The following is an 18,011-nucleotide window of genomic DNA, read 5'->3' as shown; positions in this document are numbered from 1 at the left end:
GTAAAGCCAATTTCACTTCACTGCTCTTGGAAACAGTAGTTTCACCAAAAGAAAGTAATTAAACCTTCGGAAAATCTAAGGGACTTCCCTGTGTCACTGCACTGTAGGTGCTGTGTGTCACAATGTAAAGATGATGCCTATGGAGTTTGTCAGACTCCAAAGTTGAAAGAAACTCAGAGTCCAAATCACAATAAAAATACATGAGTGAGAAAAAGGGCTCACTCTCTCCAGGTTAGAAATTAAAAGTCTGGGTCTCTCTAAAGGTAGAAGGGAATTAACACATTTCTGAGAATTCTCCTCATCATTCTTGAACATTTCGAGCATGGAGGTTCTGAACTCCTCCCACTCCTGGTGACTGGTAGGCCATGAGGACAGCTTGCCTCTTTCAATCGATGAACCAGAATCCAGACGATGGCGGTGACGCCTCTTCTAATGGGACAAGGAAGAATGGCTCCTCGAGTGGGAACATTTCTTCTTTTGCCAATGTTCTTTCTCGGGGGTATGCCACTCGGTTTCAGCCTCTGAAAACCGAACCGTCGACTGTGCCAGAGATTTTGAGGGCAGTCGACCCAGCGCTAGATCAGCAGCCCGACAGCGCAAGTATTTCGGCTGCATTTTGACACACACCCTTCCGTCCCGTGACGAGTCACCAGAGGCAGAACTCGTGCGGGTCAGTGACGGACATCTGGGTGTGACAATCTGTACACCCCTTGAAACCTGGAATCCGACTACAGACATCTCACGTCGAGGAACTTAAAAACAATCTAAAGATTTCTGATGAAAACGTCGAATAAGTCGAAGACGAGACCATGTTTCCAAGCAGGGACTGACGTATGGGGCCGAGTGATGGAGTTCATATACGACGCCTGAAGTCATGTCCGGAGTCCACAATCGAGTACCGGGCAAGACGAATGGACGGCCGAGTCGAGGTCCACTACACACCCGGTTAGAAAAAAATTCAAAGCAGCAAAGCTGGATGGGATATCTATCAGATGAGGAATCTGCAGCAGAAAAGCAACCCATTTAAGCAAAATGTATTTAATTATTTTGTACAGCCCAAAATTATAAATGTTGAAGTAGTAATTTCCTTGATCAATATTTGTACTTTCTACTATATTTCTATGCTGTATAGCATCAACATATGCCTTATAACTTTACAGTAACTTAAAATACTGTAAACAGTAAACATCTTCAAATAGATAGTGATACCTTACCTGTACTATTGGCTGAGCTGTTTGTGCAAAAAGGGATGGCATGCTGTAAAGAGCCTGGCATGCCTGGTTCTGGTAATACATGGCTGCCTGTGAGTCCACGGGAGAATACTGTTGAGGAGGTTGCTCCTGCTGCACTTCTGCTGTCTGTGGACTGGGTTCCCATGTGGAATAGCTTTGTGAATTCACAGGGCTCTCAGTAGGCACAGGTAAGACGGGTATGTTAATTTCTGAGGATACCTCAGGCTCAGTTTGCTCTATGTACTCCTCTTCTGCTATGTCCATGTCCATGTCCATGTCCATATCCATATCCATATCCATGGTGGATGCTGCATGTGGCACTACCGGGATTGCAATTGGAGAGTTTACCGCTGACTCCAATGAATGTGCCCCTGTGGCCTGCGAGTGCTCATAACTTGCAGGAGACATCATGGGATCTCTAGGTGGAGTGGGTAAGAGTACTTTCCCAACATTTGGGTTGCAAGGATCAACGTAAGACTGTATGGGATATCCAGCGGGGTAACCAATAAAACTTTGATGTGGATTACTGAAGCCAAGTGTTTCATATTGAACAGGTGAGCTAATTTCAACATTCTGCATTTGCTGTTGCTGCTGTTTCTGAGCTTCTTTCTGAGCCACTTCTTGCTCAAACAACTTCCTACGTTCCTCAGTTGATAGTTTGTTACGGTCCTTGAGTCGCACTTTCTTCTTGGAAGAAGTGGGTGTATCGTATCTACAAAAAGAATCGGGCACTGTTATTTTTCCATTTTTCTCAATAGGATGAAATACAGACAAATGCCAGTATAGGAGTGCACAGAGATTAGAAGTACATCCTTCAAAAGGATCAAGGATACAATATATATTTATGAACTACCAATAATCTTCGACGAAGATTCCTTACCACAAATTGCAGAATGGCTGTGCTGCTACAACTGTATATACAGAATCATTAAAAAATGTTACTCACCATAGTCACGACTGTACTCCAAGCACATAGTATTAGGTGAGTTTTCCTAAAGTCCACTGTGAGGTAAGACTTTATAAAACTATCCCAATGGTTTTTAGATCCCCAACTCTTAGTATCAGTCTGTACTACTCATGGAACCTTGGTAGAGGGACAAAGCAGTCAGGCTCATCATCAGAGGAAGATGTGAGCTGTTGGTAAGTACACTGAACCTGGTTAGTAATGCAATTCATGAGGAAAAATAAGTGGGCACCACTTTGTGTAAATTAGTATTTCTTAGAATCTTTCTTCATACACGTTAGAATACGGGAGGAAGATTTAGAAAAAGATTCACAGGAGCTGGCTGCGATGAGTCTGGAGACACCCTGACTCGTATAGCAAAAAAGTCCAAGTAGGCCAGGTAAAACAACCTGACCACATAGCCGCTCTCCGTATATTGTCCCAACTAAAGGGTAATGTAATTCACAAGGATGGTACTGTTATCAGTATTAAAAATTCCTTTTGTAGAAGTATATTTTGGTAACGTAGAATGAATCACTGGTCTGAATCAAGGTTTCATTTATTTTTAAAGCAAAAAAGGATTGAAAGTGATGACTAATATAATCTTAGTCGGTATGCGGCTACCATCTCACATAGTTGTAATCAACCAATAGTGCCAATGCATTTCGGAGCATAACGCTCCTTCATCAGGGCAAGTCTCTGATTGCATCATGTAACATAATAAAACGAGGTATTGATAAAATCACATAATTAACAAAACGGGGAAACATTGAATTTAGTAACATATATCACATTTGTGTATGAATAAATTCAAAATTAAGGACAATCATCAAAATGTAATCATAAAAATATATAATGTGTCACATACCCGAACAGGTTTGATTGCAGGTTGCAATAGTGAGATGGTGGAAAAAGAGATGGAAAAAAAGGCAAAATAAGTGAAATGAATGGAGGGTTAACCAAATGATAAATCTATGAACTGTAAGGAGGAGAGTTTGAAGTTACCTACAGAGATCGGGGTAGCCAGTGGTAAGAAAAGGGACAAATGTCCGGTTCACGAAGGATCGGCAGTCACTGGACTCAATTCGATCAGACGAGAATCTGAAAATATAACAGTGTATCAGGAGGATAACCAAAGCGTTACATAGGAATGTCAGATGGACGGGTAGTGATGTGCTTACCTGCGCTTGCGAGGTTGCAAGTGCACAGAGGATAGAAACGCGAGTGGCAGTATGGCGCCGGTTCGCATCGCCAGTTAACAGCGTTACCTAGGGAACGGTTACTTAAATAGACACGTGACATCGCCAGTTTACAGCGTTACCTAGGGGACTGTAACTTAGACACGTGACAGTAGATCGTGACGTATCAGTCAAGTAAAAATCGCGGTATAGATAGTGTGTTGTATTGTGAAATTAAGGAGCCTTTAAAAAACAAACAAACTAATTTTAAGTGTTAATGAGTGTGAATCAGCTATTGTGGAACATAGAGGAATCAACATTAGAAGTAATCAATAAACATAAAAAACATACTATGTACACAGAAAAAAGTAATGTAGAAATAAATAGAACAAAGTAAAATGACACAATAATGTGTGCACAAGAAGCTTATAAATGTCAGAAGCAGTTATAGTGTTGCACAGATGTATAAAGGCTATAATATTTCTATGGACACTGGTCCCAGTAGGTAGCAACAACCGTGCTACCTTGGGTCCCAAACCGAAGTTCGGGAGAGGGGAAGAGTATCCAGGAAATAATCCATAAAAATTAAATAGATAAGTATGTTTAGCAAATAATATGGAACGACATAAATACCCTCAAATATATTGAAGCAACCCATACCCAACATGGTCAAGGTTGCAATGCACAAAAAGTCAAAAATACTTAATATGAAGAGACATAGTGTTTCGCCACAAAATAATAAACCATATGACCATAACAACTTGGATGTAACAGTGATAATTAATCTCTTCATTGAGGCCATGTGGATAAAGGCTACCGAGTCTGTCTATCCAAAAGGTTTCCCTTTGGTTGAGTTGCAGGCCCAAATCCTCATGTGGATTGGTTTTCTTTATTACTTCCAGGATCAGGAACCTGATTTGGTTCAAATTGTGGTTTTCATCCCGCCAATGGCGTGCCACGGATGAATTAAAGTTACTGTTGCGTATACAAGACCGATGTTCATTCCACACTATTTGTCTCTTCATATTAAACATACTTATCTATTTAATTTTTATGGATTATTTCCTGGATACTCTTCCCCTCTCCCGAACTTCGGTTTGGGACCCAAGGTAGCACTGTTGTTGCTACCTACTGGGACCAGTGTCCATAGAAATATTATAGCCTTTATACATCTGTGCAACACTATAACTGCTTCTGACATTTATAAGCTTCTTGTGCACACATTATTGTGTCATTTTACTTTGTTCTATTTATTTCTACATTACTTTTTTTCTGTATACATAGTATGTTTTCTATGTTTATTGATTACTTCTAATGTTGATTTCTCTATGTTCCACAATAGCTGATTCACACTCATTAACACTTAAAATTAGTTTGTTTGTTTTTTAAAGGCTCCTTAATTTCACAATACAACACACTATCTATACCGCGATTTTTACTTGACTGATACGTCACGATCTACTGTCACGTGTCTAAGTTACAGTCCCCTAGGTAACGCTGTAAACTGGCGATGTCACGTGTCTATTTAAGTTACAGTTCCCTAGGTAACGCTGTAAACTGGCGATGCGAACCGGCGCCATACTGCCACTCGCGTTTCTATCCTCTGTGCACTTGCAACCTCGCAAGCGCAGGTAAGCACATCACTACCCGTCCATCTGACATTCCTATGTAACGCTTTGGTTATCCTCCTGATACACTGTTATATTTTCAGATTCTCGTCTGATCGAATTGAGTCCAGTGACTGCCGATCCTTCGTGAACCGGACATTTGTCCCTTTTCTTACCACTGGCTACCCCGATCTCTGTAGGTAACTTCAAACTCTCCTCCTTACAGTTCATAGATTTATCATTTGGTTAACCCTCCATTCATTTCACTTATTTTGCCTTTTTTTCCCATCTCTTTTTCCACCATCTCACTATTGCAACCTGCAATCAAACCTGTTCGGGTATGTGACACATTATATATTTTTATGATTACATTTTGATGATTATGTCCTTAATTTTGAATTTATTCATACACAAATGTGATATATGTTACTAAATTCAATGTTTCCCCGTTTTGTTAATTATGTGATTTTATCAATACCTCGTTTTATTATGTTACATGATGCAATCAGAGACTTGCCCTGATGAAGGAGCGTTATGCTCCGAAATGCATTGGCACTATTGGTTGATTACAACTATGTGAGATGGTAGCCGCATACCGACTAAGATTATATTAGTCATCACTTTCAATCCTTTTTTGCTTTAAAAATAAATGAAACCTTGATTCAGACCAGTGATTCATTCTACGTTACCAAAATATACTTCTACAAAAGGAATTTTTAATACTGATAACAGTACCATTCTTATGAATTACATTACCCTTTAGTTGGGACAATATACGGAGAGCGGCTACGTGGTCAGGTTGTTTTACCTGGTCTACTTGGACTTTTTTAGTAACGCAATTCAAACAGACACTTACACATACATGTATATTAAAATATATATTATATCCACACAAGATATGCTTTAAAATACTTCTTACAATTAACCAAAACAAACAAATACTTGTAAATACTTTTCAAAGGCCACTGTTTAGTCTGTAGTTGCTCATGGTTACAATGGTTAAAACGTTTGACACCAATGACCGTTACACTGTATTATCGTTTCTTCCCCTGCACTCGAGAAAAACAGTAATCACATTTAGTTAGTAAAACCATATTCGATAAGTCTTTTCAGAAAGAAAACTGTTGGTTAGGCAAATACTAGCAGAGCTTAAGGTTATAGAGTAAGTTTCTTCGCACAGCAACGTTTTTAAAGTCCAAAACGCAACCCTACCAAGGCAGATCGGAGCGGCTCAAAGTCTTGTAAAGCAGCAGAATATGAAAGGTTCATGTGGGTAGTCTCTAGTCTTAAAATCTAGGAAGATAAACCAACGTTGGAGTCCCTGTGAAAGGACTCCCTAAAGAGACACAAGCAGCAGCTTGGGTCAGAGGTAAGAAGGGGGTACCCTGGGCACCTCTATGTGTACTCCAATGCTCTCGAGCAACTTTACGGATCAAGATAAGCAATAGCTTTTTCCCCATGGTACCTTAGGTTTCAAGAAATGTTCGTAGCAGGATTCTCCTCAATGTGGCAGTGCTGGACCCGACCTCCGGATTCCTTGTTTTGATGACAAAAGGCAGGACAATGGACAGGATCTTTCAGCAGCAGTCTTGGGACAGGGCCTCTGGCACAGATTTCTTCAGCTCTGCAGGACAATCTGCGGCTTTGGCGCATTTTCTTCAGCACCAACAAAGGACACGATTTGCCTGGTCAATCTTCTTCACTTCCTGGAGTCCAGCAGTCTGCTGAGGGTATTTGGACCTGTCGGATTGTGTCTCAGGAGGTTCACTTGGGGCTCTGCAAAGACAAGGCACTTTAATTGGGTCGCAGGTCTCCTGGTATTGGAGTTCTGCAGCTCCGAGAAGACATCAAGTCTGGAGATGCCTCAGATTGGAGTTAGTCTAGGGACTGGTTGTTGCCACCAGTCAAAGGGAAGGAGTCCTCTTCAGAGTACCTATGTCGCAGAAACCAGGGCCCGGACAGCAGTGGTCGCTTCACGGTGTTGCAAAGGGTTTGAAGGATGTTGGGTAAGATGTTCATATCAATGATAAATCTTACTGACCAGTGTCAACCCTAGAACCTTTTGCTGGACAAGTAACATTTTTCCTTCTACTTCGGTAAGTGGGAATCTTTTTCCACACTCACTGAATCTTTTACTCTTTTTATAGGTGTCATTATGAAGATTCCCCATAGTGTCTTAAAAGTTATCCTCTGACAGCTTTTTGGCAACAAGTGCCTATTGTTGCTGGGTTGCCCTAGGGGCAACCCTTTTAACCTTCTCTGCTACCCTTGTGACCACTACAGTTCCCAAGGGTAGAAAGGAAAGGATCTTTGGATCCCTTTTACATTTTATTAGCCGAGACCAGCACCCCCCACCTTATGAGGAGTGCTGGGGGAGATAGAGTAGCCCCTTTCTCATTTTAAATGCACCATTTATGCTACAGGGCCAAACTTACCTTTAATAGCTGGTGGCAGTGAACCTTTTTATTAATTTGGTGCACCTTTACCACAGGCTGTGTCCACAGTCCCGGTCACAGCACCCATGGGTGTTGATTTTACCAAAATGGCCTTGGTCGTCTTTTTTCACCATTTCAGTGTTGCTTGTCCTTGGTTTCTTTCCCTGACCTCCAGGGCGGGAAATTCCTGTGTTTAATTTTTATCTTCGACAGGAATTCTGTGGATTCCCCGCTCATGCTCCAGTGTGTCTGAACGCAGGAAACTATGGAGGAGTCCAAACTCTGCAGACATTTGTCTTCTAGCCTGACTGCGAGAATCCAGTTCAAACAGGAAGGCTGGCTGTCCTGAAAGGACCGTTAACCCCCCAGGTTTTAATGTTCAATGGCTCTTTGATTGCCGGTATAAAAGTATGATTCTGGAAGCTGAAGAGGAAGTTGAACACTGGAATCAAAAACCGAAGAGGAAGATGAATTCGCGGCTGGGACAATTTCCAGCGACTAGAGAGCCTGCTGTGTAACCGGAGCCTGCTGTAGCCCTTCCTTCCAATGGACCTGGGCACTCCAAAAACGGCGACCCTGTCCCAGAGTCTTGTGTCAAGACCACCTGCATTTTGAGCCATCCCACGAAGTGCTGCAAGCTTGCGGGGCTGCAATACCCCAATACCCTGGGACCTCGAGCCATTGTGCGGTGCACAATCTTCCGAATTTCTAATCTCGCTGAAACTTCGTTGACATCCTGCCGGATCTCCAGTCCAAAAAGTCCCCTCACTAGAGTGCTAGACCTTGCAAACAACGAGTATCCAACCAGCGATATTTTGTCTTATTCTGTGCTCCTGAAAAAGGTGTCAAATCCACAGAGCCAGATCCAGCCGTGATCCTTGCTGCAAAAGTCCTTCCAGTATCCTGTCTTCTGCCTTCTTAATGAAGGAATTCAACAACCAATGGCTACAGATCCTGAAGTTCTCCTGCTGCAAAATCTTCTGTGCTGAGGTACTGTGCTGGCTTGGGTATTTACTTATCTCAAGTCTCTTGTGATTCCTGTGTAGTTTGCGGGTGTTTTCTGTGATTGCGAGTCCTCTCTTCCAGTGCAACCAGGCCCCTGCTGGAATCCTCCTAAGGTGTCTTCTCTGAAGCCCCTGGACCCTCAACTAACTAATAATAAAGCACTTACTTGTTCTAACGGTCTTCCTTAGGAACAATGTCTTTTGCTACTTAAGAACCCATCTTGACCTGCCAATTGGACACTAGACCCTAGTGACCCCCCCTTCTGCCACTGAGAACACTCATTGTATTGTATTTTTTTATTTGTATAGCGCACCCGGCCGTTCGGCAACTGGCCGCTTGAGCAGCCTTACAGTTACATAGATGTCTTACAATTTTTAGTTTACATTTACATAAATCTTACATTAACCAACAGTATTACATTTACATGTATATTTTACATCATATTTTACATCACGTGTCAAGGTGAGTGGAAACAGGTCAGTTAGTGGTAATGCGTCAGCAGTCAGTGTGTAGCCAGAGGGTGACATTGGTTTTAAAGGAGTGGGAGGAAGATGTGGCTCTGAGGGAGTCTGGCATAGAAATCCATAGGTGAGCTGCCAGGACAGGGAACCTTGAGCCTCCCATTCTTTTCAAATTGAAGTTGGGGATTCTAATGCAATTGGCTTGGGCCTTTCTGATGGGTCGTTCAGAAGTATGCTTAGTGAATCCATCTGTGATGTATGCCGGTGCTTTGCTGTTAAGACAGTTGTGTGTAATATTCAAGGTTTTAAGTTTGATTCCATCATTGATAGCCAGCCAATTGGCGGCGGCTCTTTGGTCAGATATGTGCTGTCCTTTGGGTATGCCTAGTGCTGTTCAAAGGGCCTTATTTTGCAGTGTTTAGAATTTATTGGTGTTGTGTTTGCTAGTGCCTAGATACAGTGCGTTGCAGTAGTCTAGTTTCGATAACACTAGAGCCCGTGCAATCGTAATGCAACTGTCAGTGGACAAGAATGGTTTACATGCATGAGGAACAAGTTACTTACCTGTAACTGTTGTTCTCCAGCATGGGTTTTTTTCGGTGTCTTTTTAGAATGGGGATGTGGAAGTACGCATCCTGCAAGTCCAACAACGACAGGAAATCGCCCTCCTCCAGCTGTCCCAGCACGTGCTGGAGGGTGACCATACGGAACTTCTGCGCCTTGATGTACTTTTTCAGTCGTCGTAGGTCCAGGATAGGGCCCCATCCTCCTGTCTTCTTTTTTACGAGGAAGTACCTTAAGTAAACTCCGGAGCCCCGAAGCCTCTTTGGGACGAGCTCGATGGCACCCTTCTTGAGCATCGCCCTTACTTCCCAACAGTAGTTGAGGGACGTGATTTTCCTTCCTGGCCACGGGTGGAACGCGAGGGCACTTCTTCGGAAACTCGAGGGCGTGCCCCTGGGTCAGGGCGTCCAGCACCCAACGGTCGGTGGAGATGGACTCCCACAAGCTGACGAACCTCGCCAGCCGGCCTCCCACCGGGCACCACCTGACTTGCCGCGTCCCCAGTAGGCTTCCTGGGATGAAGATCTTGCCGCTTGTCGGTACGTGGAGGAGCCACTGCCGGATCCCTTGGAGGCACCTTGTCTGCCTCCGGAGCTCCGAAAGGACGGCTGTCGTCGTTGGAGCACTCCCATTGCCCGGGCAGTCTGTGTCTGTCTTGATGGCCTGAAGGGACTCATCATTCGCCTTCCCAAACAGGTTGTTCCCGTCGAAGGGCATGTCCAAAACCTTGGTTTGTACGTCCTGGCGGATATCCGTGGCCTTGAGCCATCCTCGTCGTCTCAAGCAAACGCTGTTGCCCAACTGACGAAAACCGGTGTCAGTGATGTCCTTTGCCACCGTGATGGCGTGGTCCGAAGCAATCTCACCCTCCTGTAGGATTTCAAGGGCCTCAGACTTCCTTCCGGACGCCGAAAGGGCTAACAGTGGGGCGATTTTGAACCATAACTCCCTGTCGTAGCGGGCTACGATAGCCAGGGCGTTGGCCGCCTTGATAGTCGTCGCTGCGGATGAGATGATCCGTCGTCCCATCGTGTCCAACTTCCTGCCCTCGCCGTCCGGTGGGGAAGTTGATGTCGAAGCTGATGCCCCCCTCAGCTTTCTTCTTTGCCGCCGCCTAGACGACCGAATCCGGGGTAGGTTGTGCCCGAAGGCACAAGGGGGCAGCGTCGGGGACCCGGTACTTCTTCTCGTACCGGTCCCTCTTTGCCGGCACCGTGGCAGGGTTCTTGAGGAGGGCGAGCCCCTCATCCCAGATAGCATCAAGAAGCGGTACGGCGAGGACCGTCTTCCTTTTAGCCTCGCGCCGTTGGTAAAGGAACCCTTCTTTCTTCTTCTCTTCTGGGCAGAGCTGGAAAAGCTTGGATGCCCTGGAAATCATGGCATGAAAGGATCCAATCTCGTCGGGCGGGGACGCCCGCGCATCGGGTGACGGGGGACACGTCCGGTCGTCGCCTCCGTCGTCATCTGTACCTGTCGTAGCCGTGTCCGTGCCTGTATCATCCCCGTGGGTGGTAGACAGGGGGGAAGGCAGAGCAGGCCGCAGAGGTGGGAGAGGTGGCGTAGGATGCGTCGTCGTCCTCTTATGCGGTGGACTTTCCGAAGGTCCTGGCTCCGGTTCCCCCGTCGGGTCTGGCTCAGGTACCTCCATCGGGGGAAGGGGCAACCTTGTCCTCATCTCCGAGCATAAGGACTGAATCGCTGACAAAATGGCCGCCGAAGTGTCCTGCGGCGCCAGAAACGACGGGCGCGAGGGCTCTTGAGGAGCCTTGTCGGCGACACCGTCGCTCTCGTCGCCCTCGTCGGGATCCCTCCCGATGGGCTGGGCCTCTTCCACGACTTCGATGACCTCTTCTTCAGAGGTCATGTCTGTATCCACGATGGCCACCAGCCCCTCCCCCATCTTTTCCAACGAGGACTTCGTGGGGGTCTTCTCAATGAGCCTGAAAGACGACTCCCTCCGCGGTGGCAGGGAGACTCTGGGTCCTGAGGGCGCCTCCACTGGTGTAGCCTCCACAGGCTGAGCCAGGGGTGCGGCGACATCCTCAATCGAGGTCTTAGCAGGGTGAATTAAGGCCATCGTCACCTTCTGGATGCCTGGGGCCTTCACCTTGGCGGGAGGGTCCGAGCCTCGCTCCCCCTCTGCCGGAATCTTCGAGATCGACCGGGGCCTCTCCAGAAGCTTCGCCGGGTTCTCGGACTTCCTCTTACCCGAGCCAGAGCGTTGGCTCGTGGTTGATGGTGCCGGGGAGGATGCCCCCTGCCTGGCAGCCAAGGAGCCCGACCGTTCGGCACTCCCGGTGCCCGCAGACTCGTGGTGCTTAGCCTTTTGTTGGGCCCCCGTCGCCGGGGCGCCCTCACAGGACTTCGATGACCGCTCAGACTTTTTTCTTCTTCTCGCCCGACGGCCTCTTCCCTTCCAGCCAGTTGGCGAGACGGAGGTGGCGATCCTTCATGGTCCGCTCCGACATGTTCCCACAAATGCGCAGTCCTTCTCCGTGTGCGTCTTGTCCTCATGGAGACAGAGGCATAACGAATGCTCGTCCTCCTTGAAAACATTCTGAAGCTGGCATCCAGGGCTGGTCCTGAACAGCTTCCTGGGCGTCGTGCTTCCTTTCTCCTGTGCCATGTCCGGGGTAGGCATCGGAACTTCTGGAATCCTCCAAAAGCGTAACTCGATGAAAACTTCACCCTTGAGGGGCATAGAAAACTTTGAAACGGATCCCCGTTGATCGGATGTAGAAACGGTGGAGCTTGAGGCTCTATTTAACCGAAAAATGTGAAAAATCTCCTGAAAAAGCACGAAAACGCAGCAAAAGCTCGAGAGCTACAGCACTAGGACTCCCAACACTTGAACGTGCGATAAAAATCTGACGATGGCTACCAGAGGCGGGGCTTAGGGAGAGGGCAGTCATTGGCTGGGGGCAGTATGACCCAGAGACCAGTGATTGGTTATTACTAAGAAAGACAGATCAGAAACTAAACTGATACAGATTTTTTTTCTATACCGAGGATTCCCGGCCTGACGACGGGGAATATTCATGAGCATGTGAATCCATGCCAGACCCCATGCTGGAGAAATTAATTTGCATATGTAACTTGTTGCTGACGCTGTGGCATTTATTTGCTCTTCAAGGTTGAGGGCTGAGTCTAGATAGAAGCCTAAGGTTTAGACTTCCTTGGCTATGTTGATTTTAATACCATCAATAGGGATGGATTTGTACATGTGGGAGAGTTTGCTTAGTTTGTTGGAGGAACCAATGATTAAGAGCGCAGTTTTATAGTCGTTGAGACAAACCGCATGTAGCCATCCAGGTTTGTATGATTTGATAGATTTTGTTTATGAGGTTAGTGTCTTTGTCAGTCTCCTTGGATTGGGATGATGCTCCAAGATTGGGATATGCTCCAAGAATAAGGGAAAGACTTCCAAGGATTGGTCATTTTGCCTAGAAAAGAAACATGTTTAAAAGTTATTAACTTGCGAAGGAAGTCGATTGCTAACTAACTCGGAGAGTGAACAGCTACACAAGTGATTACTTACCTTAGAAATGTTCTGCCATTCTGAAATATATGTGTAAGGTTATTTTACTCACCCTAGAAAAGTTCTGCTATTCTGAAAAGTATATGTAACATCTTTCTTTCCTTAGCAACTGTTTCGCCATTCTAACAGAAAGTAGATGTAAGGTTATTTTACTCACCTATAAATTAGCTGTTCCTCTTTGCCAAAAGTAATGCTTTTGGCTGCACTATTTATTTCAGAGAATAGGCGTATAAGTTTCCCAAGTGGGTCTTGCTTCTCTTTATTTGCTGTTAGCCTGTCCAGAACAAGTCTGCATTCGTTTTTACCTACCTAGGATAACCTCGAGTCATTCATAAAGTGTAACACTGGGTTTTGCTTTCCCTAGTCTGTTTTAGACCCACACAAAACAGTCTGAGGTTTATACCTGCCTTTAATTTGCTGATAGCTCCTTTAAAAAGTCTATAGGTTTTACTTATCTTGAGGTAACTGTTTGCCATCCTAGAATAAGTTACAAGAGTTATTACTCATCTCAATCTGTTTTTCTGATCTCAAAAGCACCTGTAATAGAATATTACATCCTTAGGTTTTACTCACTTAGTATAACTGTGGGTTATCACAAAAGAAAGATGTTACTGTACCTAGAATAAGTGTTCCACTATTCACAAAAAGTATATTGTCCAGTTAGTTTACCAAGTTATTTTCTGCTGAGCGTCATGGTACAACTGTTAGGGTCGATGTTAGGCAAAGTTTGTATGCAGTACCCTTTGGGACCACTACACACAACTAGGACTATAGGTGTAAGAAAACCAACCTTTGGTATAAATCTGTACTACACAGTTTTGGTAGCATAGCTGAGCATCCAGGCTTATCTCAAGAGGGGAATGTGAGCACAGAGGTCTACAATCACAAGTGTTCAAATAAAATCTTACACTCAAGGTTTCTTTGATAAATACTTATTAATTTATCTGTCAGTTATAAAACATTCATAAGAAGGAGGCAATGTAATAAAAACACAAATATACTTCAAAACTAATTCAGGATACTTTTCAAGAGGTGTAAAAAGGCAAAGATTATTACAACATGAAAGGTTACAATTATTCTTAGACAGTGCAAATGCTCGCCAGAAGAGTCAATTCAATTCAATTCAATTCAATTCAATTCAATTCAATAGGCCAAAGTCAATGGGCTAAAGTCTTGGATAGGATAAAGCGGTTCTGGTAAGTAAACGGTAAAGTCTCTGCAAATGTTATCAGAAGTAGTTTGTAAAAAGAAGAATCATATTTTGCATCACAAGCTGATTAGGCCTGCGAGTTGCAAAGGTTTCAGGCACTTTCACCGCGAGAGGTAAGTACTCTCATTATTATTTCCACAGTACCTTACAATGAAGAAAAAGATGCAGCTGGTGACTTCTGTTCCTGCAGATCTCGCTGTTCCTGTGGCTCAGCCGTGGGGACAAGAGGGAGGACGTTGGGGGACTCCTGAACTGCACTGGGACTGGTCAAAAAGCTGGCACTTGGCAAATCTTCGATTCCGGTGGCTGTGAGTAAAGCATACAAACTGGTGCCCCTTTCCCTGGTTATACGAATTCCTGCAGCACTCTGAGGAAAATGCAACCAGCTCCGAGATTGGTATCCAGGTGGCTTACTGTCGAGTTGATTGGTCCCACCAACTCAAGGAGAAGTCGTCCTTGTAGCGGCTTCTCTGTCGAAGTGAACCTGGCGATTCGGACGTGCAGCAGGGCTTCACCAGGCAAACCAACAGTCCAGGAGTTGCAGCAGCCATCCTCTTCAAGCTCGTCTTCGGTTCTTTCATTCCACAGGTCGACTCTGCTTTCCAAGCCAAGAGACTCGCCTTTTATTCAGTTCTCTCCCATCCATTCCAGCCTACCTGTCACTCACCCAGCAGGGGGGGCTGTCCTTGCCGGCCAGCCAGCCAGCCAATCACCAAAGAGTGCAGGCACCTCCCTCACTTCCTGCCCACCCCAGACACTCGGGCACCAGAGGTGGTCTTCACTCCTGAAGCCCACCAAAGGCGAATGAACAAAGAGACCAAACCTGGTTTGGCGCACAGAGCAAAACTCTAGAAGGACCTTTCCATAAAGAAATGGCAAAAAAAGACGACCAGGACCTGTTTTTACAGAGGGGGCTCAGACGCCATCTTGAAAAACATGGTGCCGGCGATTTAACGCTACCGGTGTTCGCGGTCAGGAAAAATAATGGTAGTTTGTTGTAAAACCACTGCCACCAGCCATCCTGAGAGGAAAGGGTAGCATTTGACTGCTACATGAATATCTAGACAGGGGATACTAAGTAACCCCTGCAGCACTCTATTGTAAGATAGGGTGCGCTTGGCCTAGAAATTTAAAAGACTAGTAAAGTCAATTTCACTTTACTTACTCTGGGAAACAGTAGTTTATCCCAGAGAAGGTAGTTAAACCTTGGGAAAGCCTGAAAAGGTTTCCCTGTGCCACTGCACTAAGGGTGCAGTGCGACACAAATGAAAGGATGATGCCAATGAAGTTGGTTAGACTCCATAACCAAAAGAAACACCAGAGTAAAACATTTCAAAACACATGAGAGAGTTGGAAAAAGGGACACACTCTCCAGGTAAAAAAATCAAGTCCTCAAAATCCAGCAAAGTTGCTGGGGGTCTCTAGGGTGAAGGGAATTAGCAGATTTATGAGAATTCTCTTCAACAGTCGACTACCCTTTTATTACTGAAGGTAATCCAAAACTAACTATTGTTTTTAACCCAAGAATAGGTGCGACCTACACTGAAGGTGTATGAAAAGGTTTGACTTAGCTAGACTACTGTTAGTTCTCTAAATAAGGTCTACGCTTGGGTCTGTGAACTTTAAAGCATAGTGTTGTGTTTTTATAATTGTGGTGATATATAATGTGATAGTACTCATTTCCCCCATGATTTATCTGGGCCTAGTTGTATTTAAATAAACTATTTATGTTTACACAACATAGTGTTTCATTCTCTCTTTGGATCATTTGTATCACAATATCTTTGTACTGATTCTACAGTCGTCTCACCCCCCCTAAAATAAGCCTGACTGCTCTGTCTACGCTACCCTGAACTCAGGTGGTACAGCCTTATACGAAGAGTAGAGTCTTGTACTGCCTCAGTTGAATGGTTTTTACTAAGCTCTTAGTCGGACCTCAGAACAATTGTAGTAACACATGCTTTGCTGGTCGTTGTCTTCTTCAGTTACTTCAGTTTCAAGTGGTCTACTTGCCTTTCCCCTCAGGAACTTCACCCTTCAAACAGTTTCAGCACATAATCCTCCAATCTCTCACAGCAGTTTACAGAAATGGATGGGGGCTGTCCATTCAGGACATACAAACCCCCAGTGGGAGCTGGTTCCATTCAGGCACTCAAAGAGCAGGGGAGTGAATAACTCCACCCACAATTCCTGCCTGTCCAGATACTACCAAGGGTTCCCGCCATAGGCAGAACACAGACCACCTCCTTCCAAAATAGTAGAAGAAGGGCTGTTAGGCAAGATTGTATGCAGTACCCTTTGGGTGCACTACAACCACCCTGACCTCCTGGCAACAGGAACCCAACCTTTGGTAAAAGTCTGTACTACAAAGGTTGGTAGCATGTTGAGCAGCCAGGCCTATCTCAAGAGGGGTCAATGTGAGCTGTAGGGGAGTTGCACAGAGATTTACAGTGACAAGTATTCAAATAAACTCATACACACAAGGTTTCTTGATTAAACAATTATTAATGTATTAAATAGTCAGTTAGAGTAAGCCTTCAGAAGGGGCAATATAAAGCAACACACAAACATACTTCAAAACACACTTAGTTTTCAAAATCAGTAAGTACCCTTTTGAGATGGCCACAGACACTACCTACACCCTCAGGTGACTTCAGTAGTTAGGTTGCTGGGGACATTAATATAATACTGTTGTATTTAGAATATTAATGAGGAGTGTAAAAAAGAAAAGAAGTTTCAGAACAAGACAAGTATTCACACAATTATTCTTAAGCAGGTAAGTATTTTCAAAATAACCCCCAATGCAAAGTCGGTTAACCCCTTCCTGGAAGGAAGAAACAACACATAAGCAGAGGAGAGAAGAGGCATTCAGGGAGCCAGGTCAGCCAATGTTAAGTTAGCAAAAGTCAAGGTGAGCTGAAGCACATCTTGCAGGTAAGTAAAAGTCTTGCACAATGTTTTAGAAGTCTTGGTGGAATAGAAGAAATCAAAGTAGGGCCACAAGCTGATTAGGCTTGTAAGGTAAAGAAGCTGTTGGCAACTCTACAGATGCAACCAGGACAAATCTCCAACTATGACAAAAGTTCTTAGACTGTACAGTACCTTTAGGTTGAAGAAAAGTGCAGCAGATGGCTTCTGTTCCTGTGCAGTTCTGCTGTGTCTCAGTCGTGGGAAGAGGGAGGACTTCTGGGGACTCCTGCACTGCAATGGGACAGTCACCAACCGCAACCGGCAATCTTCAAATGAGTAGCACTTCAGTGTTTCAGCTCCTTGCATCTACCACAAATAGCAACACAGCGGTTCCTGGCTGTCGAGGTGGGCATTTCTTGCATCTGGGTCCAGCACTCTGTTGAGGTGGCTCAGGCTTGGTCAGTCCTGCTTCCTGGGAGTCCGGGGGGATCTTCCTGGAGCTCTTGGCCAGCTTAGAAGCAACGCACACGATAGGGTGTTCCTCTCCCTGGCTATGCGGTTCCAGCAGCAACTGCAGTGGAATTTCAACCAGCTCTGAGAGGATGTCCAGGTGGCTTACTTTGGAGTTCATTGGTCCCACACCAACTCAAGTGGAGAAGCCGTCCTTGCAGGGCTTCTCTAATCCAAACGAAATTGGAGTTGCAGTAGGCGTCCACTTCAAGTTCTTAAGATTCCTTCGTCCAGTGGTCGACTCTGCCTTCGAAGCCAAAAGGCATCGCCTTTTATGCAGGTATCTCCCATTCATTCCAGCCTAGCTGTCAATCATCCGGATCATACTCAACCTGAGGCCTGGACCAACCCAGGTACTCAGCAACTCTCAACATTAGTCTCCTATAGGAGGAATCGGCATGCTCGCCAGGCTCAGGTT

General features: G+C 45.1%; 1 protein-coding gene across 3 annotated transcripts in view; it reads right to left on the bottom strand.

The window, feature by feature from the left end:
- The window catches only part of SETD2 (SET domain containing 2, histone lysine methyltransferase), a 1,465,157-nt gene that overhangs the window by 385,001 nt on the left and 1,062,145 nt on the right, over window positions 1-18,011 (bottom strand). For all 3 annotated transcript variants that reach the window (XM_069645793.1, XM_069645791.1, XM_069645792.1), the window contains one exon: window positions 1,215-1,944. In XM_069645793.1, coding sequence (XP_069501894.1) covers window positions 1,215-1,944 — 730 coding nt within the window. The remainder of the gene's footprint in view (window positions 1-1,214; window positions 1,945-18,011) is intronic.

This window comes from Ambystoma mexicanum, chromosome 2p, assembly GCF_040938575.1.
Source record: "Ambystoma mexicanum isolate Mex_15411 chromosome 2p, UKY_AmexF1_1, whole genome shotgun sequence".
Lineage (NCBI taxonomy): Eukaryota > Metazoa > Chordata > Amphibia > Caudata > Ambystomatidae > Ambystoma > Ambystoma mexicanum.
The sequence above is the reverse complement of the archived record's forward strand: the minus strand, read 5'-3'. Positions and strand labels throughout refer to the sequence as shown.